The following is a 26,455-nucleotide window of genomic DNA, read 5'->3' as shown; positions in this document are numbered from 1 at the left end:
GACTCATAGTTCAAATCTCAATCTTGGTTTTTCATGCCCCAGATCAGAAAAGAAGTGAAGAAACACTGTAGATTGTGCCTTCAAATCCGAGGAAGGAAATACATATGTTACAACCATCGCTATTTTTGCTGAAAAGTGTGAACATAGTTCTCTGAGAATAAGTCTGGCTCCTTTCTGCAATGATGTACCGTGTCACTGGACCATGTTCAAAGAGGAGAAAAGGTGCTACATCTTGTACAGCAGAAGCAAATAACAGGAGGACAAGACAGGGCTTAAAGGGTTGTGTGAATAAAAGAAAAACACATCCATCAGTAAAATTACCCTAAATCTGAAAAGGATTCATTACACTGTATGTCGAAGGAAGAATGTGTGAATGGCAACCCCCAAGAATGAAGACCATGATCTCCTACCGTATCGCATCACATGTAGGCGGCATTCAAGATGTTCCCAAGTAAATTCCTGTCTGTACTTAAATTTGCTATTTCCTTGACCCAGAACTGGTAGAAACTGTATTCAGCTAACACCAGCAGCTGTAACTGCCAAAGTGGCTGCGAACCTAACTTTGCTAAGGTTCAATGGAAGCCACTGTTGTTCCCAGACCTCTCTGGGAAACCACGAGGGCGTAGCACCAGGTAAGTCTCACCTGGAACCAATTTAAACTGGTGACCTAAAGTCAAGAGGCCCTAGGATCTGAAAGGCATCATTCTTGGAAGTTGGCCACTCTACTCTTGCCCCTAATTGACTAAAAATAACAACAAAAAACTGGATCTCAATTGGGCACACAACACAGATAATAATTCTTTTATTAACTAAGTTACAAATGCTTTGAATAAAAACTTAACTGTAACAATAATCATTTCAGGGTCAATGATTTACTTTCTCCCACAGATGAGAACCAGTTATTTTTCTTGTTTTCTTCTCCTGAACAGTGAATCAAGGCCATGGTGCTCAAACACAATTGTATTCCTTTCACGTCTTACTACTTTCCAAATCAGAGTCCATCACTTCACTTCAGTTACTCTGGAAAATTGAAAACGAACATATAATTGTAATTTATGTCTATTTTCTATGCATTAACAAGTTGATGTATTTTTTTTTAAAAAACTGGAATTGTCACATATAAGGTATCTAAAAATAAAGAAAAAGTATTTAATCTTTGATTTGCAAAGGTCACAGACATAAAACTGGCAACTCATTAGCCCTTTTAGTTGTAGTAAGTAAAAGGCTAATGCCAAGTGAAAATAAAAGTCAACAGTCTGATAATCTCAGTTTGCTGGGTTAGCTGAGAAGCCAAGAGAAGTTGATTTTTCAAAGCAAATGATACTGATCGCAGAATAATATTCTATCACATTCATTTCAGACCCGTATCATTCATTTGATATAAGTGAAATAAACACGTTGACTTGGTGTGAGTGGAAGAGAAAATGGCACTGTGATCACTAGAGTGGTAGTCTGAAACTTACTGACGAGGCAGATACACCGTGAGCATCAAGCCCACCAGAGACACAGGTTTTTGTTTTCTTTTTAAACCAACAAATTCTAAACAGCTAAATATTAGCAAAATTAAGGGAATTTTAAAGGTCGTCATAGATTTTGTGTGCTACAAACACACAAAAACTACTATATCTACTGATACAGTGGTTCCAAAAAGAAGAGGCATTCAAGGTTCTTACACCAGTTTTCTGAAAACAGAGAAAAGGAGTTTCATTTCTTCAAACTACTACAGAAGAGTGACACCACAGTAAGAAAAGGGCAAAGAAATTAAAAAATAAAACATGAGAATGTAAACATGGACAAACCCTGCGACAATTCCAGGTACCAGTTCTTTTTTTAAATGTCACTTAATTTATTCCTACCAACCACAGTTTTTTTTTTATTTTATTTCTTCTTTTAGGAGGGTTGTGGTGTGGTCAGCAAACAAAACATACATTTTTGTGATAAACGCTGTGGCTACGACACAAACTTACAAAAGTGGAATTGTTCTGTGATTCCTCGTGAAATTTGGCCTAAGCATTGTTTTAAACTTTGTCCATCAACATATGATTGGTTATTTTTTAATCTTATGCAAAAACTAATTGCACTCAGGGGAATATAGCCTCTTGCACTCTGCCATTGAGGTGAGGAGGTGGGTCACAGATGTTACAGCAGTAAAACAGCAAACTACATGATCAAAGAATAACTGCAAATATCACAGGTATGAAGAAATTTTTGATAAGATAAAAACATAGTTATTAAAATGTTAACAGAACTGAAGTATCGCAGCATCTTAAAGTAAAATCAAAATGAATACTTATAGTACTCAGTGTCTCAGGCTTTTAAAAATTAACAAACATGTCTTTGAAATATTCAGTAAAAATTAGAAATTAGCCCAGAGTTCCAAAACAAGAAGCAAAAGCTCGAGTGACAGAACATTTCTCTTTTAAAACTGCCCCCCAAAAGAACTGAATCCTGCTTTAGAAAAGCAGATAGTAAGTCCCTATGAATTAAATGCAACAAATTCCCAACACAAGCACCAGAGAAACTCTGTCACGATGATCAAGGTTGGTGCCAGATTATCTATGTGTCTTATAAAAAGCATTTAAAAGTTACAGTCACCAGATGCTGCTGCTGAAAAATGTTTTTTAAAAAGCACTAATTTCTCTTTGCTATGAGCAATGTGACTGGAGGGTCTGATTAGTGACACCCTACAGCTTTTAGAGCACTTGTTTTGAAACTCTTAAGAGTAGATTTAAGTTTTATAAATCAAGACATGCAGACCTTTAGAATTTTACAGTGTCCCTTTTACATATAAAAAAGAGCATACTTTCAAGAAGCCATTTGATTTCTTTTCAACGTTCATATTTTAACCAATCTATAATGTAGGTGCATTTTATACTTACCATCATTCATCATTCCTTTTGATTCTTTAAATGCTAAGAATTAGTAACAAGCCAAGCAGGCAGTTAGTAAGGTTCCACAATTAGAAATCATTTCTAAATAAATAAATATGCAGTAATATCATGCTAACTATTCCACAGCTCTAAAGCCAAATTAATTTTAAGTCTATTACTTTATTACAGAAGCCTTCCTGTGGATCATACCCACAGACTCCACAAAGGAAACAAATTCAGTTGGGAACATAGATCTAGATTTAGGGAGAAAGAAAGTGAGATGCTTGGGTCTCACTCTGTGGTAACAGCCTGAATCTGAAACTTATAAATGAGAAACTGAAATTAATTGAGATTCTTCTCTCCTGGGGGTGTTATGCTTCATCTTGGCTAGTACAAGGCAATGGTCCCCTTGCTCAAATACTGCTTAGCCGGTGCAAACAACTACTGGAGGGATACTGAACAGTGCATTTTTCTCAGAGGTAAGAACATTACAATAGCAATACTCTGAACAATCAAGAAAAGAGGGGTCAAGGCAAGGGACAACATTCTAACTGCTTTGGGAGCCTGTTCAAATTATGATCTGGTAATGGATCAAGAAGAATATATAAGTTTGTAGTAACCACATACCATTAAGGGGCTCCTCTACAGCTTTCTGGAAAATATTTAAAATACATTTACATAAAATGGAACTTAGTTCATGTGCTCTTATACTAAAATTTATATATGCTAACATTTAAACTATAAAGAGTGAATCTTACAGTCTAAAAGCAAGGCAACAAAGATTAGAAAAACAAAACTTGCCAAGTTTACCTAATAGTTTAATAATAGCTGTATTAGTCTTAATATTTTTTCTATGCAGAAATTCCCATCCATTCTGCCTCTTTTAGTTCAAGAAATTCTAACTTCTCAAAAAAGTGCAAACATAAATAGCAACACAATAACAAATAAAAGAGTTAAGCAAGAGATGTGACCAAAACAGAATCATTTTCAAATCATGCAAAGTGAATTCAGTAACAAGGAAAGAAAATGTGTTAAGATTTAAGGGTTCAATGGTTGGATTATTTCCAACAGAGGCACTTTTAATACTGCTGGCTGTTGGTGACCACTGTAGCTATAGCACCAATCTTTTTAGGAAAAAAGGCATGTCTGCTGAGGCTCGTCAGGACTCAGGAGTATATGTAATCTCCACTTCCTGCCACAGACAGGAGTCTCCATTTTGGCATTCAGATAGAGCTACCATTATTCCTTTCTAGAAAGGTGACCTCTCCAGATCTTCTTTTTCTTTTTTTTTTTTTTAAGATTTTATTTATTTATTCATGAGAGACATGGAGAGAGAGAGGCAGAGACACAGGCAGAGGGAGAAGCAGGCTCCATGCGAGGAGCCTGACGTGGGACTCAATCCGGGGTCTCCAGGATCAGGCCCTGGACTGAAGGCGGCACTAAACCGCTGAGTCACCGGGTCTGCCCAACCTCTCCAGATCTTCTTTCCAGAAAATAGTTCTTACGCCTGTCACATGACGAGTCTCTACACAGGTTTTTTTTTCATGTGCTCATTCATCCATTTCAGTGTATCTCCTAAATTTGCTCCTTTTCTTGGAATTTTCTTAGATAGCTTATTAAGGAATCCAAGGCAGAGTGAAAACTATAGTACTGTTTGGAGGAAGAAAAATACTTATAAAATGAGGGAAGAAGGGAAATAAATTATAATTCAGAACAGATATGTTTCAGTGAGATCTACATTCATTTTATAAATTATTTTCAATGAAATCAATTTCATATAAATCTCTCTCCCTCATTTTAAAGACTGAAATACCATTTTGTATATGCACATCAAATGGAGCCAACAGGTGAGGCAGTATATTGCAATCCGCTTCCTTCAGCAGAGATAATAACCATTATTCTTACACATGAACTTTCCAGTTCTGAGAAAGTAAGAAGTCACTTGAGGTATCAGCACAATCTTAAGGAATCACAGATTCTATCCTATTGCAACTAAAATGACCAAACATATGTTTTAAAATAGAGTTGGAACTATTCATGCAAAGTCATGAAATGACTTCCGTATTCTCTCAATCTGTGTTATGCCACTAAACAGAGAGCAAAAGGCTTCAATATCTCAATTACCATTCCTTACTCAAAACCATCAAGTGATCATTCCCAATTCATTTTAAGAAAGTTTAACTTACCCTAGGAGGTTGTATAGTCTTCTGATTGGAAGCTGATATAATTAAAAATTGAGAAAATGAACTGAATAAATTAAACAAATCAAGGCAATATAATGTTTCATTTCAATGACTACATAATGATTAATTTCAAATAATTATATGCACTGATAGAAAAAAATGATCAAATAATCCACCTACATAAAATAATAAACAGCTACATTCTCTCATTTGTATATGCTATATTTCCACCAAATCAGCCATCTGTTACATTTCTTAGTGAAATATGTTATGTATTCACCCCTCACTGTGGACTCTACACCCCTCCCTATTCAGCCCAATCAGAATGTAAACAGAATGTGGCAATGACCAATCTCCACCCTACTCCGTTGTCTGTCCTTAGCTGACTGTTCTGGTTCCTTGCAGCCCAGTCTTTTCTTTTGCTTCCATCTTTCCAGTTTTCAAAGCTTCAAATAGCTAACACACTAAAGAAAATATTCAGATCCTTCTGAGTTTAATGAATTATTCTAAGCAGCTAGTTTTAGCCACAATCACCCTCTTCTCTATGTATTCCTTCTCAGCTTTCCAAGTTACCCTTGGCACTGCTTCTGAATGGACTGGTTAATGGAGATTAAGGAATGTAGGGCATGAAGAAAGTGGCAAAGGGAAAAAATAGTACTGTAGTTGCATAGAAAAAAGAGAGAACTTCCTTACAAAAACCAAGGGAGGTCCCAGAGCAGCTCAAGCCAGTCTTAAATACAGAATGAGTCCTACATACACAAAAGCATCAACCAGCAACATTGTGTGAGCCGGTTGATAGGAGGGTGATGCTACAGGAGAGTCAATTATGCTGTCCTGTGGGTTGGAAGGAAGCCTCGGTTTGCTTGAGAGTAGACTCAGGCAAGCCCCTAGAACTGCTCTAGTGTTCTGTGTTCTTTACTTACTGCTACTCCTCCCCACCCACCCCTATCAAGTTTCCAAAGCTGATGGGCAATGGGAATGAGATCCTACACAAGGGCAGCCAATGTACAAACTAGTCAGAAACTGACAGGCTCTCTCAAACAGAGACCATAGTGACTGACTAGCCTGCAAAGTTTCTCTCCCCTTCTGGAGCCTGAAGGGGAGAAACCAAAAGAAGACCAGAAAGTTGGTGATAGAAAGGTGACCAGGAGACAGCAAACTGGGAGAAAAGCTCAAGGCTTAAAGACAAAGGTAAGACAAACTATCAGTGAGAAGACAAGAATAAAATACAAGATGAGGGCATAAAGAGGAGGATAAGCTTGTAGGGGAAGAACCAGAGAGGAATTCAATAACCAGCAGATGGGCACTGAGTAAAACTCCTATTAGAGGCAAGAAGATGGCTCAGTTCTTAGGCATTGGATCCTTCTGATTCCCAAACTGCTTACTGTTCCAGCCCCCATGAGGCCTGGCTGTGTCCCAGCTCTCAGGAGAGTCCCACCTCTGTTAGTGTCATGTGTGGCTTTAAAGGAAATCTCCCTTCCTAGAAGCACTTGGGGAGTGGTATAGTCCTGGCAGCCAAATAAGGAAAGCACTTTTTAAAGTAGCATGGAATGGGGCGCCTGGCTGGCTCAGTCAGTGTAGCTAGCATGTGATTCTTGATCTCAGGACTGTGAGTTTGAGCCCCATGTTGGGTGTAGAGATGACTTAAAAAATAAATAAGGTCTTAAAAACATAAGTAGTATGGAGTGAAATGGTTTGGGAATATGGGTGGGTTACATTTAGCAGCCTCCCAAAGAAGCCAAGGAACTACATTTCTGTCTTAATAACATGTAAAAAGAATAGTTTCTGAGTTCCAATTCTTAGGTCCAAGGAACACCACAGTTTGGCTAGACCATTCTGAAAAAGAGCTCCAGAAAGAACAACGATTTAGAGGGATATCAATCAGCTGTGCTCCCTATAATAGTATAAAACCCAAAAGTGCACAAGTTAATATCACTTGAGTTAATCTTCTTCCATATGGGCATATGATCTATGTGATAAAATAACTGGTTTATCTGCTGCTACCATGGGCCTAAGGCACCGACAACTACACATATATAGTTTAAAATATATATAAAACATATTACAAATATATATGTTAAATATGGTTTTATAATATATATTTGACAATCTAAATATATTTTATATATCTTATATAACATAAATATATATTTATATGCATAAAATATTTTATATATTATACAAATGTATGCTTATATATAATACACATTTTATACAATATATTTTATAGAACATATATTGCATGAAATATATATTTTATATAAAATATATATTATATAAAATTATACCTATATACTTATTATTATATAAAGAATATTTATATAATATATATTTATTTATTTTTAAACCACAAGCCTTAAGGATTCCATATGAGCTCCCTATAAAGTTTCATTTTGATTTTTACTCCCTGAAACATCTGACCACATTGCATCAATGTATTTCTAGGTTCTGAATTTTCAGGAATATTTTTCCTACCGGTATCAGACTCACTTCTCCCTAACAATGGGCTACAAAATATCACTGAATTTTATATATACATTCCATGTCATTCTAAAATAACTAGGATGTTGTGATAAATATGGTTTCTGATTACTGGTAGGTTGATCTGTAACAAAATATTTTATATGCACTTATGTTGAAGTGATAATGGCTTAAAAAAATGAACAAGTATTGACTTTTATAAATAATGGATATAAATGCCCCATACAAACAACAAGCCTAACACTAGTGAGTTAGTTAGTCCTATTTAATTTTCTGTATGATCTCACATTGTTACTGTTTCTAGCCCCCATTTTATTTTGCAAAACTTAAATGCTTCCAGTAACAAAATGAAATCCAACATGGTTTAAAAAGGCCACAGAAAATGAAATTTAAAATCTTATTTCTAAAGTAACGATTAAGGCTACAAATTTAAACTTGGAAATAATAAAAACAACAAAAGTTAAAATTCTCATAGGGCCATTAACTTACTCTTACAGAGATAGCTTGGATTTTAACAACAATGACAAAAAACCCCTCACAGAACGCCCCGAGGATTTTATTGCATTTAAGTCAAGACACATTCATTAAGCTTTTCCAAAACAGAGATGAGTAAAATATATTTTGGAAACATTTACAATTTTTACCTCCTGATAAAAATGCTACAGTTTGCAACCTTAATGTTACATATACTTGTATTTACACATTCAGATTATCTAAGGAAAACACAACAATTTTCCCATTCTACCACATTATCTAAAGAGCAACTTTCCTGTACCTTTTCTCTTCTTGCCCTTCAACTGACCGAAGGTGTGTCTCTGAATTCTGGCATTAGACAAGTTGATTTCGAAAGTTAATTTAGAATATTCTCAAAATGTCAATAAAACTGGACTAAATTATTTACTTACATGATATATTTACATGTTAAACCATGATAAATAAAAAATAATATTGAGAACTTTTCAGGATTTCACTTTCACTTTGATTTTTAAGGTGAGAACAGTATGTGTATAATTGAAGTAGTTTCACAGGCTGCTCTGGGATGTAAACTATGGAGAAGAGAGAGTAAGGCCAAGGAGGTGGTACTTAGATGACGCCTATTTCCACCTGTGTCAGCACTCCAGACCCACTGGTGACTCTACTGAATATCATTCTTCAGACATGGAAGGCATGGGGGAACATGGGAATAAAAAGGGAGGATGATGCAGATAATAAGGAATATGAAGAACAAGAGCTGACCATTAGTCAACGATATCTCATACTACATCATGTTGCAGGTCACATGCTGTTCTCATGCATTTAGGGAGCAACATAACCAGCAGTGTCATCTTCAACTACACAAATACACAAATGGTGACAGAATACTCAACAAAAATAGAGTATGTATTGGCATTCATAATGTGAGGCTTCTGACAGCTACCAAATGAACACCATTCTGCTGAGAAGTCTTCATTGTGTTTTATGGACTTATATGAGTCACGAACTAAGAAAATTTCACTGAGGAAACGACTCTGACTTATGAACACGTGAACCAAAGATAGGGAGATTTAGTTAAGTATTTTAATGGTTTCTCTAATAAAAATTAACTAAATAGAGACAAAGAGTATGCAACGAAATTAGACTCATCAATCAGTCAGCCAAAGCTGCGGTTCAGAAACAAAGGTAAAATTTCTTTGAGAGTATTATGTAAGTCATATGGAAAACTGACTGTAACAACTCAAGGCTTAATTTCTGGAAACACAGTAAAGTCCACCTAAAGCAGAAACTTGGGATTTTTTTTTACTCCATTATTTGGCAACTTTTGATTACTTTGCCAACTGTTTAAGAGCTTGCTTTACCTCTTAAATAAAAAACAAATTTTTCTAAAAGATACTAATGTAAACCGATTATAGGGAACATTTTTAGCTTAAGTAAGACAACATATGAGGTAAAAGCACCTACCGCTATATACAAAAAATTAGAACTTACATAGAAATATGTTATTTGAAAATTGGCAGATTAAATATGAAGTTCAGAAACAATTAGCTAATTTCAGTTACTAACAATTGATTTTAAAAGTAGTAAAAACAATATGGATGGCTCTAGAGTGTATAATGCTAAGTGAAGTCAGTCTGAGAAAGACAGATACCATATGATTTCACTCATATGCAGAATTTAAGAAACAAAACCAAAAAGGAAAAAAAAGAGACAAAAAACAAGATTCTTAAATGTAGCGAACAAACTGGTGGTTGCCAAAGGAGCTGGGTAATACAGGTGATAGGGATTAAATTAAAGAGTACACGCATCATAATGAGCACTGAGCAATGTACAGAATTGCTGAATCACTATATTGTACACGTGAAACTAACATAACACTGTATGTTAACTATACTGGATTTTAAAAACAAATCAATAAATATATTTTTTAAAAGATAGGAAGAGCCTATATTTTAAAACTTCGTGTTTTTATTATATTAGTTATAACTAAAAATATTTGAAAGTCAAGTGAAAATCAGAGGACATTGTTCTTTAACAAAAGTCACAGATTTTGAATTTCAACCTGTCTACTTAGGGGAGTCAAGGTCTGTAAACAGTCTGCAAGAACAGCAAGTAACAAATAGGTCTCTGTGAAAGAACTCTCTCATAGAACAAATGGAACAATTAAACATGTTTTTCTATTAAAATGAATCCTCAACATTCTCTCCTTTTAGTTAGTATAAAAAAGTCCGTACCTTCTAAAACAAAGCCATTTTCTTTTAAACTAGTTTATAATCTAAACTTTTCATTAATTCGTATTACTCTTACCCCCTTACATCACCACCAAATCACTCCAACTTTATTATATTTTATTATTTAAAAAATACAGCTGCTGCATTCACAGTATTTTCTCATTTCTGGAAATACTGATAAACTTCTTTAGTCATAAGTTTTAAGAGCCCATCAATAGAATTTTCCAAATAATGTATTTGAAATTCTTGGCACAGGCTAACAAAAATAAGATTGACTTACCAACAAGTTTCATATAAACTAATCCAAGTAATTCTGCTAGAGCTATAATACCCAAACCTGAAATCAGAAGAGGGCCATGCACTGGGGTGCACTCTGTAAAAACAAGTGAAATTTTATATTAGAAATCTGTAGGAAATAAGTGAACTTTTCAAAAGAATCAATGATAACAGTAATAATATCAAGTTTTAAGGAGAATAATTTTTTTCTAATTATTAAGAAATAAAAGTTATCTACATATATTCATTATTAACTCAATCAGTGAAATTACTCCAAATTATTAGAAAAAAAAGTTTTCATTTGCATAACATGTACCTATCACATCAAGACTAATGCAAAATAGCATGTAAAGCCTATAGTTCCAACCAATTGGAGCCTGGTTATTCAAAAAATTCTCCCATGAATTTAGGCAAAGCAGTTTGGCTGCTAGGATAATCAGTCCACATACAGCCATATACAGCCAATATTCTCATGGAAATATGGAAAGCACTATTCTCAGAGAGAAAAAAATGAGAGTTAAAAAAAGAAAAGCTCACAAAGCTCACAACACCAAATGCTGGCAAGATGCAGAGCAACAGGAACTCTCATTCACTGATGGTGGGAATGCAAAATGGCACAGCCACTTTGGAAGACAGTTTGGCAATTTGTTGCAAAACTAAATATATTCTTAACAATCCAGCAATCACACTACTTGGTATTTACTTAAATGAAGTTGAAAACTTATGTCCGCACAAAAAACATACACATGGATGTTTATAGTAGCTTTATTCTTAATCATCGAAAACTGAAAGCAGCCAGGCTAGGCTGTCCTTCAGTAGGTGAATGGATAAAAAGGAAGAAGGAGGAGGAGGAGGAGAACTCTGTCCTAGAGAAATTCCTAATAAGATAAATTGGGACTAGAGAAGAATGTGACTCTTACCTGAGACACAGAGGCTTAGTCCAACCACAGAGAGCACATAGCCCAGTACCTGAAGGATTAATATGGCAATGGTGAAAGGAGACATCCAAACACCTGGAGGAAGAAAGAGTGAGTTGAGAGCATTTAAGAAGCAATCACACCCACTTGTATTCTGTGCAACCAAAAATTACATCCAGTGACTAAAGACCAACTCTGGATTTCCTTGTCAGATGGTAGATTCCTTCCCAATGATCTAAATTTCACCTTTTCACACAAGTAGTTAGTTTCAGATTCATACACCCAGCAGTCTTTTATATTCACAGTGAGCTCAGCTGGACTGGTGCTTTTCACCCAAAATCTTAGAACAGTGCTGCTTTTACCACACTTGTGCATTTTACAGTATGAATGGCTATTATGCATGACTCTGCCACATGCACATAAAATTGTTCTGTTGGAGAGAACAGTGATACAAACATGTAAACATCACAATCTTTGTCTTGTATGTCTAGAGCTGTGATTTCATAACAAGTTAATAACTTTCCAGTGTACATCAAGCCAGGGATAAGCTCTAAGACCAAGAGTTAAATCCACAAATAGAAAAAAAACATAGACTGTGATAATGACAAAAATACATTAGTGATTGACTCCAAAAAAAGCAGTAATGATTATATCAACTACAGGCTGGGTATCTGTATCATCTTTTAAAACTAAAATGCTAAGATCTGCCAGTAATTAAAAATGATATACATTTCCACTATTTTAAATTGAAAACCTTATTTTGTAAAATTACTTTTCTTTTGCCTATGTTTAATATCTACTTATAACTTGAAAAACTGAAATATAAATATGAAGATAATCATTAAGAAATTATATAACACAATTTGAAAAATCCACTGTCTAGCATCAAATATATATGAAAATTGCTTTCTACAAAATAACAGAATGCCTTGAAAACTGAAGCTCAACTTAAAATTAATCCACATGGGGAAAATGTCACTAAGAATAGCTTGGAAAATCTTTTAATAAGCCAACTTTTATTGAGTTGCCAAAAAAAATCATATAAGAACTATTGTTTTTTTGGTTGTTCTTAAAAAGAAAAAGGTGGGCAAAAACTCATGCTATAACAAATACTCACCTATCATAAACACACAGTACTGAAGTAATGTTAATATTACTGTAGGAATTACAATTAAACCAAGTCCACAAGAATTCTTTGTTGAATATTCACCTGTTAATAAAAAACATATTTAAAATATTAGCCTACATACTTCCTACTCTATAGGAAGTTAACGTACTTAAACTTACTGAATGTATTAGTCTCAATACTCCTCTTAAAAATATATTTCCCCCAAAGCTTCATATAAAAAATGACTATGTTTGGATTAAGACACTTCAGGCATCTAAATGCCAACATCTAAGTCTCAACATGTCAAATCCTTGAATTGGCTTTATCTCCTCAACTACCTTATAGAATTTCAGTGAGAAACTCTGGAGTCACTTCTTAGCATTCCCTTCACTTGCTATGTTCAATATGTCCCATACATAGTCAAAAATGTTATTCTCTCAAGTTATCTTTAAAATTCATCTTCTTCTTCCCTGTGTCCTAACTCAAGAGGCAAAAGGAGTTGCCAAATTTATGTTCCTAAACGTTACTCTATTACACTATCCTCTATTCAGCCCCAAAATAACAATGGCTCTCTCCAGTCTATACTGTAGGTCCCAGGCTATTTCTGCTGTCCTTCCATGTGCCACACAGACTTTCTCTCCACTCCCATCCCCATCCTCCAAATGCAAGCAGTTTCAGACAAACTTCCCACATTCATTCCCACTTCCATGTCTTGGCAAATGAAATCTGCCTCTGTAGTAGGTTGAATGATGGCCCTAAAGATATGTCCACCTTCAAATCCCTGGAATCTGTGAATATTAACTTATATGGCAGAAGAGTATTACATTATATAGCAAAGGATGATTGAGTTAAGTAAGGATCCTGAAAGGAGGAGTTTATCCTGGATTATCCAGGTGGGCCCTAAATGCAATGACAACTGTCTTTGTAAGACAAAGGCAGAGGGAGATTTGACAAAGACACCATGGAGAAAGAAACTGGAATTATGGTGCCACAAGCCAAGGAGTTGCAGACTGCCAGCAAACGCCAGAAGCTAGAAGAGTCTAAAAATGGATTTCCTCCTAGAGCCTCAGGAGGGATTACAGCACTGATGACATCCTTACTTCAGATTTATGGCCTCCAGATCTGTGAGAAAATTTCTACTGTTTTAAGACACCCACTTAGTGGTAATGTGTTACAGCAGCCCTAGGAAACTAACACATGCCCCCACCCCCACCAAGCCCTCATCTACATCAATCCTGTCTTCCTCATATATCTCTGTATCTTACCTGGGACGAAAAGAATGGCTCCGACAATGACAACTATAGTGAGCACTAGTCCACCAACAAATAAAAAAATGGTTTTCTCCTTCATAATACTGGATTTATATTTAATTGCTTAAAAAGAAAACAAAGAATTAAATGAACCCAATCGCAGAAAGTAAAGCCATTTCTGTAACTTATAAAGTGCACAAACTGATAACTTACTATAATTTAATAATCTTTGAGGAACAACTCCTTTGTATGTCAAACCACCTCAAATCTTTCTCATAATAAGTCAAACTCTAAATATTATCCTGTCAGTATAAATATGGATACTGAATTTAAAGGTAATGCTTTGTTCCCTTATACTTTAAGAAATAAAAATTATGTATATCAGGCTTTCTCAATTAAGGCCTTATTAATAACATTTTGGGCCAGATAACTGCTTGAGGGGTGGGATTGTTCTGTGCATTATACAATGTTTAGTAGTATCCCTGGCTTCTACTAACTATATGCCATTAACAGCTCCTCAGTGGTGTCAATCAAAAATGTCTCCAGACATTGCCAAATGTTCCCTGAGGGGCAAAACTGCCTCAGGTTTACAAGTGACATATATAACACTGATGAAAAATAACTGGCTACTTAGTAATATTGAGAAAAAGAGAACTTTATTTCATCTTATAGAAAATTAGGGAAGCATATGGAATTCTAGGCAATTTTATTTTGAATTAGAATAAACACTGGACAAATCATACCTTCTTGATATCCTGGCAGTAAAAGTGCTCAACTTGTTCAATTAAAATAATTTCATGAAATTAAACTATAAACAATAGCATTCATCATACATGTTACTGTTTTTGATGCTAGCTCTACTGACAAGTATCTGGTACCTTCCCTGAAAGAATAGAATAAGCTTAAAAATATTATAGTTGCTCCTTAAATAACATGGGCTAGGGGCACTGATCTCCTCTACCCTGAACAGCTAAAAATCTGAGTATAACTTTTGACTCCTCAAAAATTTCAGTACTAGCCAATGTTGACCAGAATTTTGCTTTACCAGTAACATAAAGTCGATTAACACATATTTTGTATGTTACATGTATTACATACTGTATTCTTATAATAAAGTAAGCTAGAGAAAAGAAAATGTTATTAAGAAAATCATAAGGAAGGGAAAATACATTTATAGTATTGATCCATAAAAAAGATCCATGTATAAGCAGACCCAGAGTTCAAACCATGTTGTTCAAGGGTTAACTGTATTTCTTTTCCTATATATTTACCTTTTGGGTTTTGTTTTGGCTAATATTAAAATTAATTTTTCACCAGGAAATTTGACAAGAGTAACCTAAAAGCAGACTGAGTAGCAAACGTATTACTGAAATTCTGCTGTGTTTCAGACAGATGATATTTTTCATGTCATTAACCAAGGAGTGTCCTGAGGGGAAGATTTTTAAAAATGTTATATTTAGCATTTAATTGGCTCCATTAAAATGACAAATAGGTCAAATATACTAAAAAGAATAAGTAAACCTTTAAATGACCATAATAAAATCTATGTATAAGGTATTAAAACCTAGGATCCATTATAACCTATGGTTAAGATGTTAAAGTACAATGCAGGCACCTGAAGATTTTTTAAATCTCTATCTGTTTTAGGTTGCATTCATACTTTAGATTGTAACCTCAAATTTATTCTCTTTAGGGGCAGATGGAGGGTTAAGCAATAATCGGTCCTGAAGCTGAGTAATCGAATTCACATTCACCAGAAAAGAGTGAGAATCAATCTGGCAAGTTCCCCAAGCTTTCATTTGATCCATCCAGCCTTGAAACTTATAGGACTAGACTCAGTTATGCTCCTGACTTATTATAAGGCAGATTTTCACATCTTCCTTATTTTCTAGGCTCAAACATGGTCTAGGATGCAATTCCACATGTAGTCACAAAAGGCACAAATACAGTTAAGAAAAAAAAGAAGCTTTCTCTAGACATGTGTCAGGTTTTCCATTTAATCCTATGCATACTGCTAACTAAATAGAACTTGAGAGTTCTGCAAAGAGGTCATAAAATAGGAGCTGTGTTTCAAATGTACTTCACAGTCAATCAAACATTCATAAGAAACTCTTCCAGGTTTAGTTCAACGTATAAAAGAGCTGCTAAGATCAAGCAGCAAGAATTCACCATAGAGTACAGTAGAAGTTCATGCAAAAAGGCAGACATATTACTCTTAACAAAAATCAGAGTGTGAATCTCATATAAAATTCCACCGTCACTCACCAGAACGGTCATCTTCTACCAAGGATGACCTGTACTGCACGTCATAATCATCCAAAGTCCCTGGTTTGTCTTAGGGTTCACTCTTGGTGCTGTACACTCTTAGATTTGGACAAATGTGTAATAACATCCATCCATCATTATGATTCCATACAGAGTATTTTCACTGCCCTAAAAATCCTCTGTGCTTTGCACCCCTGTCAACCACTGATCTTTTTATGGTCCCCACTGATGTGCTTTTTCCAAAGTGCCACATAGAGTCATACAGTATGTAGCCTTTCAGATTGATTTCTCTGACTGAGTAATATGTATTTAAGGCTCCTCCATGTCTTTTCATGGCTTAACAGCTCATTTCTTTTCACTGCTCAATAATATTCCATTGTATCGATGTGCCACAGTTTGTTTATCCATTCACCTACTGTAGAGGAATAAAGCGGCTATAAGTATCTGTGTGTAGGTTTCTATGTGGATATAAGTTTTAAATTTCATTTGGATAAATACCAAGGAGCGCAAGTGCCAGGTCATATGGTAAGAATATGTTTAGTTTTGTAAGAAGCTGCCAAGCTGTCTCCAGAGTAGCTGTACCATTTTGAATTCCCATTAGCAATGCATGACAGTTCCTGCTGTCCTGCATCCTCATCGGCATTTGGTGTTGTCAGTGTGTATATTTTTAACACAAACTTATAACCCTAGTCCCACCACAAAGGAATACCAAATATATGGGTAAACTATCACATTTCTGACAACAAATTAGGAATTCTAAAATTTTCCTCTTTTACATCTTCTGTAACTATATAGCAAACTACTTCTCAGAAATGAGCTAGATTGATTAATTCATTTGTTTTAGGAATATTTACCATGTACCTACAATGTAGCAAGCCCTTTTCTTAGCCCAAATCATGCCAACTGAAGGAAGGTAAAAGTAGAAGATTATGCAATGATAACTGATTGTGCACCTATGTGCATATTACCTATGTGATAATCACTATTCTAAATGCTGGCACTGAACAAAAAAACTAAATACTCCTGCCTTAAGGCCCTTATACCTTACATTTCAGTGTGTGTGCGTGTGTGTGTGCGTGTGCATGTGTTGGGAGGAAGCAGCAGGAGTGAGGATAGAATGTTACTCCCTGATCTTCTTTCCCAATTCAAGAAATAAAAGGTATGGGTCTACTCTAGACTAAAAAAAGCCCCAAATTAATGTTAATAAAAAATGACATGTCCCTCTAGCCAACTGACGCAACAGCTAATGTTATGAATAGATACTCCATTTAAGTTTTCCTGTCTCCTTGTGACTGCTATAAAGGACATATAACACAAAATGTAGGTTGTGGTTGATAAAATCTAGTGCAATTACCATATCAACCTAGAGATCAAATAAAATCTACCATCTTAGTTTTCATGATACTCCAAAGATGGGATTCAATATGCCCATATAGGTCTATGCAGACCTCAATCTATCCAATCAACAAAACCTAAAAATCTAGTAATTCAATACCTGCTTACAGACAGGACATTTAAATGGTCCCTTACTGAGAAGAAATGTGTGGGAAATATCAGAAAGGGAAACAGAACATAGAGACTCCTAACTCTGGGAAACGAACTAGGGGTGGTGGAAGGGGAGGAGGGCGAGGGGTGGGGGTGAATGGGTGACAGGCACTGAGGGGGGCACTTGAGGGGATGAGCACTGGGTGTTATTCTTTTTGTTGGCAAAGTGAACACCAATAAAAAATAAATTTATTATAAAAATAAATAAATAAATGGTCCCTTACTGAGTGATTAGTGAGTCAGATAAAAAGGCTAACCAGTAAAGGGTAATGCATACCAGATTAAGAATAAATCATAAAGGGAGACATGTTTGATTTCATTATTACAGTGCTATTTTCTGCCATCTCCAGGAGAGTAATTGTAGGATATTTTTGGTATCTGTTAAGTTGCAAATCGATATTATCTTTGAATCAGGATAAAGCACATCTGATTGCTTTTAAATGAAATTACAATTTCAAAATTTTTAATTTAAATTTAAACTTAAATTACTATTTTATAAATGTTTAACATACTCATTTAAAAAATAATGAAGGCTATGAATCTGGTGCTGGAGAAAAAGAAATATTAATGCCAATTAAAAACTGATTACTGTCAAAAGGCAAGTAAATGAATCTTACAATAAACTCCATATACTATCCAACTGGCTTTAATGAAACAATTTTGTAAACATGAATACCGACACATTCCTGATCTATAGGAACCAGAAATAAAAAATGTCAAGCCACTGTGCAGTAAGTACTTTGAATACAAAAGATTAAAGAAGTGCTCGCTTCGGCAGCACATATACTAAAAAAGATTAAAGAAGATGTCCAACATGCTAACTGCCTTTCCTTGGTTCCAAATGTTCCCTGGTCCTGTGGATGGTGCCATAACTTTAGAACGTATGTAGTAAGTTGGGACGTTTGAATTTGGAAAGGGTCAAAGGAATAACAACTACATTTCTACAAGATTTACACTGCTGAGCTGTAGTTTTGTTCAGTTCCACCTACAACAAAACCAGGGCATAGAAACATTTAATAACAGAACTGTGATAATTATGTGGAGAGGACTACTGGAAGTTCAAGATTATTGAACAGAATTGAGTAAACTTAATAACAAAGTCCTATTAATAGAATCCATCAACCAGGTCACAGAATGATTCTTTGTAATACTATTTATTGTGATGATATTTTTTACCTTCCTGGACAGAAGTTTTCTAGTGCAAGTTAGTAGATGTCCTCACTTCTTCAAAAACGATTTTTCTAATCTACAAAGAAATTCTCTGTTCCATTACATTCTTATTATGCATGCTCATGACCTAATTACTTTCAGTGTTAATAAGCTAGTCCTAAAAATTGGATTCAAGGACTTAGTAGGATCTCAAAGCTGTTCTGAGGATTTTTTTTCCTTGAACTTCCCAATAATGATTTCTACAGGAACATATAACCAAATACTTCTGAGCAGTAACCAAAATCTTTGTGGAATAATCTTGAGCAAGGATTAGAAAAGTTAGAAAAGGACACAAGGATGCCTAGAATGCATGAATCTGAAATAAATTAACAGCAGTCCTCACTTGGCCTACTTCCGATAATCATGAATTTCAGTTACCATGGTTTAAATAACACAAATGCCCCCAAATCACAGTACAAATTTCAGCCATCACAATATATTAACTGAGTACTTGCATGAGGTGCAAACTTCACTGCCATCTCTTCAGTCCATAAATCACCCTGTTAATATCAGATGCATATCTTGATCAATGACCAATCATGTCACTTCTTTCAAAGACTGTTGGTGACTACTCACTGAATATGTGTTACTCAGTTCATGCACAGACAGCAAAGCATGTGTTGTATAACTTCCTTGTCTCCCAGTAACAAATCAATGTGGTATTTTATAATGGATTATCAAAGGAGGAAATTGGGCAGCAAGGAAGAAAGAATAAAGAAATAGAAAGGAATAATGTTGGAAGAAGGATTCAAATAAAACGTAAATGATATCACAAAATAGCTGAATGTGGGAATGTCAACATTACTGCCATTCAAGAGACTCTAAATAGTCAGAGAAACTCGTAAAAGCGAACTTGTTGACATAAACGAGGACAGTGAGTAGGTTGTGACAAAAGGAATGCAGATGTCCCAGAAGTGGTGACTCTGGCAAAAAAACTTTACATACAAGAAATTCTTGGAGATATTGTATAACACTATAAATGCAAAGGATAAAATGCTGGAATCTGATCCAAACTTAAAAAGGAGTATGACAATTCACTGAGGCATAAAAAAAGATGCTTGCTCTGTATTCAAAGTTATATAACGAGGAAGGCAAGCACTGTTCAAACTACTCTTGATGAAACATTTTAATTCTCAGTGTTTTTAATGTTTCAATTTGCAATGTATTAAATATCTTTACTTTTTTTCCATTTCCTAGTAGTGTTATTACTAACAGTAAGGAGTTTTTGTCTTAACAAAAATTTTAAAGGGCATGGAGCAACAGTCATGTTTTGCATTTATTTTAGATTGCTCTTGCAGAGCTTCAGCTTACATGATCATGTTTATGGTCTCATAGTTTTGCGTAAAGACAAGTTCAAAGGAAGGAATGGTAAAATTGATATGCCTAACTCAGAGAATTTCAGAATGTTGTAAGTCCCTGGGATGGAACTGAATCTTCACCCTAATGGAACCAGAGATCTTGGTGGGCAACACTTGAAATCACTTATCAAGCATCTTAATGACAGAAATGACCTGGTGTACTGCCAAAGACCAAAGAAGAAGAGCCCTGGAAATCAGCTAGGAACTTAACTGCCAGTGACATGGGGAACGGGGAGGTGGTATAGCTTTCAGAACAAAAACAAAGTGCCCCTGAAATGTAATACTACTAGAGATTTGTGACTTTAGTTAAGACTCAGTGTTTGATTCTAGTTATCTCTGAGCGGTTTGCTAAGCATTAAGATTCTGCTTAAAAGTTTGTAAGTTACAGATAAAGGCAAAGGTATTTAGGAACATTTCCCTGTAAGAAACCTTTGTCTTCAAAACATAGTCTAGGGCTCACCAAGTCCTGGCTTGGCTTCAGGAATTTAAAAGTCTTCTCAGGCTTCTTCCTCAGTAGGATCAATGGCATCCCGAAATACAGTTCAAGACACATTTCTGGTAGAAAGTAATTCTTTCTCCTAAAAATGAAGGCATAACCTGTTCTTTACCACACATTTAGCCTATGGAAAGTCCAAGTTGAATCCTGGACCACCAAAAGATTGACATGCAGAATCAGAGAAACCACTAAGGGAAACTTCCTTTTGTAAATTATAGACCATAAATGGTAATCTGAAATAGTTAAGGACAACTAGAAATCTAGAAAGTGAAAGTCATGGGTATGAGTTAGTATGAATAACTCAGGGGCTACACGACACCACACTCTAAAAAAACACATAACTGAGCAGCAAATGGAAAACAGAGGGGCTTTCCTGTTTGGTGGAATCCCCAGGCCATACATAGGAGTCCTCATAGAAAGGGTACCAAAAAAAAAAAGGGGGGGGGGATTGAATTATATCCATGACTCCCAAAAATGGGACAAAAGGCATATAATATGCACACTTAACATGTCTCAACTGAAATGTGAGTGCTACAAAGCCAGGGACGATATACATTTCACTTCCACATCTCAAGCCTATAAGCTGGTGCCTAACAACTACTAGGCATCCTGTCAACAGATGAATAAATTAAACAAAGTAGGTCTACATTCTGCTCTGTCAATAACAGTTTCATTTACCCAGATATAGGTTCACTCAAAAGAAGTTCAAGACAGGGAGGTAGTATAGTGTAGTGGTAAAAAGTACTGTTTCAAATCCCAGTAGTACTAGAGAGGATCTGGGCGATTGTGGGCAAACTGTCTAAACTACCTGCACCTCAGTTTTTTATCTACAAAACAGGAATGGTAACAATGGCACCTATCCCCACTGAGTTCCTGCGAGATGTAAATGTGACTGCAGATGCTAGTGCTTTCCAACATCTATCATACGTAGCAAAGGTTCCACAAATACTTAGGTACTCTTATCAAAAACACTTTTACATGTGAGTCCAGACCAGGTGAATCAAGTATAAGGCCCTCTTCCACATCCACCTCCCACATTTACTTGTTTTAAGGAGAGCCTACATAAAAAATTGCCACCAAAATATTTTTTAGCTTCATAACCATGTTCTTTAAAATATTATCAGTGAAATAAATATTTAAAAAGAGCTTTCAACCTAACAACTGAAAATTAAAACAAGATTTTTTTCACCCATCAAATTATTAGCAAAGATTTTAGAATTATGTCAGGATTATGAGGTGAAAAACAGATATTCTCATCTGCAGTAACTGATACAAAGTTTTGAGAAAACATTTTGGCAGTATGTATCAAGAGCCTTAAAATATCTCTACCATTTCCAGTCTTATATATCTTTAACAGAATTCCATAGTATCAAAAAAAAAATTGGAAACATCCTTAATATCCATCAAGATGAGAATTGAGTAAATTAGAGTGCATCTATAAAAGTGGAGCAGAGGCAGCTATAAAAAGATTTCTGAAAACAAGGAGGGAAATCAGGATATAAGTATGTAAGTTATATGAGTCCATTTATGGCTTTCTTTTTTAAAGGAAGATAACAAAAAAATGCACAGAAAAAAGAAAGTGAAGGAGGAAATTCACTAGAATACATTATTTCTAGGTTGCAGGACTTCAGATTTTTGTTTTTTCTCTATAATTTCCTATATTGTATATGGGTTTCTAAAGCATATTTATTATTTTTTAAGTCAGAAAAAAACTGTAAAGCCTATTTTGTAAAAATATGGCTGATAGTGAACAGACTAACTCCTGGTTCAGTCAATAAAAATAATGTCACTAATGATAATGCCATGATCAGCAAACTTCAACCACTTCCATGCAACAAATCACACTACTGTGAAATAATTTCATAATCCTAAAAAAAAAAAAAAAAGCTATTCTCTACCTCAATCATATGACATAGGCCTAAGTCTGCCAATAAAGATAAAGGCTTTCCCTAACATCAGGAAAGCCTGAATAGGTCTTGATGGTCTATCAGTCTTTTTCGTGATATAAAAGGCTTACCAAAATTCTAAGAAAATTTCCACAAGAAGTCTAGACACTTTTTTGAAAATAAAAGTTGTGAAATATCTTGACAGTTGTCACTGTTAGCCCTTTTTTCCCTTTCTTTGCTTTTAGACAAAAGTTGAGAACACCTTTGAAATCACAAAGCATTTTTCAGAGTGCCATACATTGAGAAGAGCCCACAGAATACATAATCGGTCATCTCTCTTCCATTTTCATATCACTTTAGATTTCTGAGTAAAACTCATGAAATATACAATAGACCAATCCACTACCACATTTTACTAGCTTTCACTTTTTTAAAGGTTGCAGAATGAAATAAATGAGATTACCATTATTCACACCTTGCCTTGTATAAATGCTAACTGGCCTTCAATGACTGACCATTTCATTGTACAATAGAGAGATAAAGAATAAATCTTACATGTTAAAAGTTTAAATATTTAGACTGTCACCTCAGAACTTCGCCAATTTAGTAAATTTCTGTTACCAATCTGGTAGGGAAATAAAGTATAAGTATCAACCAGAATACATAATACCTTTTCACCTAGGAGTGACAACTCCACATCGTAGATGCTAAATCTGAAATAGCACCAAGATTTACCCTGAGAAGTTCAGTCACATGATTATTATAGCAAAACATGATCAAAAACCACAATTCACCTGTGGCTACTTCCTTAGAGGCTGCAGACTCCTAGTGAAGATGACGAAACACAGTTCAAATGAGGCTTTTCCTAAAATGAACACATGTACATAGACAAGTGCAAACTGGGAAAATAAAGAGACAGAAATCTTAATGCTCAAAAGTGCAATATCCTATCCTAATACTAATGTAGGGCTATGATCATCTCTTGGCCAAAATAATGTGTGTGTGTAAATGCTCTGAAAACACCATAAATGAGTTTAAGGTATTGTTATTATTAGGATTCCTACTATTCATTCTTAAGAAGTTAAAAAAAAAAAAGTGTAGGAATTAAAAGTAAACTGCAGCAAACTGTGGGGGACAATAAACACTTCAAGAAGAATACTGAGACTGTATATTATTATTTATCACATTATCACACTTCCTAATACAACTTACATAAAATATTTCACTAATATTACTTCCCAGAAATAACCTTTTCATCATTAAAACATAAATGAAAAATAGAAATACTTACTCACAATACCAAACTGTCCCCAAGACAGAAGTACAGCCAAAATTGGGAAAATAACAATGAGGATATTTTCATTTGGAGAAAACCATGAAACTGGGAAGAGAACAAAAATCACAATTAATATTTACTATAATCATGTTAAGTCCTGCCACTGAATAGTCAACAATACTTTTATTGTGAAGATAGAAAATAAAAATAATTTATTAAAGCTGTGGCCTTAAAATAATTACAAATTACACAGTTTACTTACACAACAAATTCTATTTATGAAACAAGAAGCTAGTTTGTTTTTTCCCACATTTTTCCTAACCTATGATTTATGGAAGCAAACAGTATGGCAGAGGGGCTGAGAACAGGGCTCTGCAGTCACACGGCCTGGATGGATACCTAACTCTACGTTATAAGCTTTCTGAGATTGGACAAAGTGTTAACACTTCTCTGTTTTCAGTGATCTCAACTGTTACACCAATTCAACATAGTTCCTATGCCTTGAAGGACTATTGTGACTATTAATGAGCTACTACATGAAAAGAGCTTAAAACAAAGCTTGGCTCTGTACCACATACTCAGTCAACCTTCACTACAATGATTATAACCTTAGGTATTGAGGAAACTTCTGTTAAGTGAGTCACATGTTACCTAGTGAAAACAGCCACACGGTCTACATGACGGAAACTGTGACATTAAGACTTCACATAATTTGAGAACTTTTAAAAACTTAAGTTTCACTACATCTTAAGGCACTGATTTTATCTATGAAATTTCTTAACAATAAAGCCAAATAAATGCACCAAAGACATTTCAAAGTTTGCGTGTATGAAGGGCATTTGCTGTTTGAAAAACATTCCTAAACACTGCCCAGAGCAAGCATTCCTCTGAAATCAACCCTATTCATTCAAATCTTCTCCAGCTCTGCCATTCCATATTAGCAGGTAGAGAACCTTGTGGGCTTTCATACCACAATGATGCATTTCTTGTATTAACTTTATGCTAAAACCTGGTCAATGTTCACAATAATATAACAACAGAATATAATTACATTATAAATTCTGTCTTAGAGATACCAGCTTTTCAGAATCCAGCATTTTGTCCTGTACACAGCAGAGACTCAATAGGTTTGCTGTTGAAGGTTCTAATGGTCATGAGACAGTTCAGTGAATGAATGGAAGACGGTTTCATTTTTTGCAGATCTCTACCAAGAGACAGATTTTTCAGATACTTTGAATCAATACCTTAATTTCCAACTGTATTACCGAGTATCTTCCTGCGCCAAAGAAAACCTATTTTAATTTGGCCTCAAATCCTACCAGGGAAAAATTTTGTAAATAATGCTTAGGTTTTCATATCTAATGCCCAAAGGATTTGATAAAAGCTCTATGATCTAATGACTAGTCCTAATCAATTTATTTTCTCTATCCACTTTCTCTATTATTTTGTTTTGTCTACATTAACTCCTCAAATTCTCGCAATTATTATGTGAGGAATTATTAACTCCTCCTTAATGCTGAGGAAACAGAGGCACAGTGAACCAAGGATCTCAGGTATCTTAAGTTTTCATGTCCCAATCAGACTTCTGATACCCCTCCACCTACTCCTCCACCAAATTTCCCCTCTCGGGTTTCTTCATTTTGGTAGTGCTGAATTTTCCAATTATTCAGACCAAAAACCTTAGAGTCATCCTTGACTCTTTGGTCTCTCACACCCCATGCCCAGTCTCAAAGCAAATCTTGTGGGCTCTACATTCAAAATGTAGCCATTATCTGATCTACATGATCAGTAGATGTTTAAGATGAGCTGACAATGAAATGTTCTTTCACAGACCTCTCTTCCTATGCACCAAAACAATCTCAGGATATATTGGTTGAAACCTATTAAAATGAAGTGTGTTTGACCATAGTCTGACCACTCATTTTTCACTTCACAAATACTTATTGAAATCACACCATGGATAGGGTATTCTAGATACTTAAGGTCTGAGACAGTGAACATGGTAGGTGGGGCCATGGGTTTGAACAGGGGAGGAATTGAAGGTCAGATTTTTGTGGGTAGTAAGGAGAGGTCTCTGGGGTGTGAAACTGGATCTGAGCCACATGAAGACAGGGAAGAAGAGATACCAAAGGAATAGTTCAAGCAACTAAATGGTGGCCACTGTGGCTAGAATTTAGTGATACAAGAGGAGATGGGAAGAATCTTGCTAGGGCAAGATCATGCTGGGTCTTAATAGCTTGTTATGAGAGTTTGGATTTTATCGTAAAAGCAATGGTAAGTGATTGGGAAGCTCCAAACAGGAGAAAAATGACCATGATTCATCTAAAATCTTTGCCAGCCAGGTGGAGAATGGAATACAGAAGCAGGATTCATCAGAAAGTTGCTGCAGCAATCGGGTAGTAGCAGGAAGGTAGGATGCAATCCACAAACAAAGCCTTGAGTATAGTGTTACTCATCACATTTAAAGACGTAACAGGGCATTGTTCCAAAGAAGGTGACTAGAATGGGAATCCTGAAACCATAAGCAATGGCTGAAAGAACTGGGGATTTCAACTTTATAGAATAAGAAGCTTGGGAGAGAAATAGCACAGCTCTCCTCTTGAGAGAGCAACTACAGGACTGCAAATTCT

At 35.3% G+C, this 26,455-nt stretch overlaps 1 protein-coding gene across 3 annotated transcripts in view; it reads right to left on the bottom strand.

Moving 5' to 3' along the window:
* Nucleotides 1-773: 773 nt before the first annotated feature.
* The window catches only part of CD47 (CD47 molecule), a 43,712-nt gene continuing 18,030 nt past the window's right edge, over nt 774-26,455 (bottom strand). The window contains exons 3-11 of one of the 3 annotated variants that reach the window (XM_072812033.1): nt 23,841-23,930; nt 13,806-13,913; nt 12,550-12,642; nt 11,436-11,528; nt 10,520-10,612; nt 5,057-5,088; nt 3,498-3,522; nt 2,880-2,912; nt 774-1,020 (exon numbers count right to left, since the gene is read on the bottom strand). In XM_072812033.1, coding sequence (XP_072668134.1) covers nt 1,016-1,020; nt 2,880-2,912; nt 3,498-3,522; nt 5,057-5,088; nt 10,520-10,612; nt 11,436-11,528; nt 12,550-12,642; nt 13,806-13,913; nt 23,841-23,930 — 572 coding nt within the window. In that variant the 3' untranslated portion in view covers nt 774-1,015. The remainder of the gene's footprint in view (nt 1,021-2,879; nt 2,913-3,497; nt 3,523-5,056; nt 5,089-10,519; nt 10,613-11,435; nt 11,529-12,549; nt 12,643-13,805; nt 13,914-23,840; nt 23,931-26,455) is intronic. The other 2 variants (XM_072812034.1, XM_072812035.1) reach the window with 2 other exon arrangements.

Source organism: Canis lupus, chromosome 35 (assembly GCF_048164855.1).
Source record: "Canis lupus baileyi chromosome 35, mCanLup2.hap1, whole genome shotgun sequence".
NCBI classification, from domain to species: Eukaryota; Metazoa; Chordata; class Mammalia; order Carnivora; family Canidae; genus Canis; species Canis lupus.
This window is presented reverse-complemented; position numbering and strand designations above follow the sequence as displayed.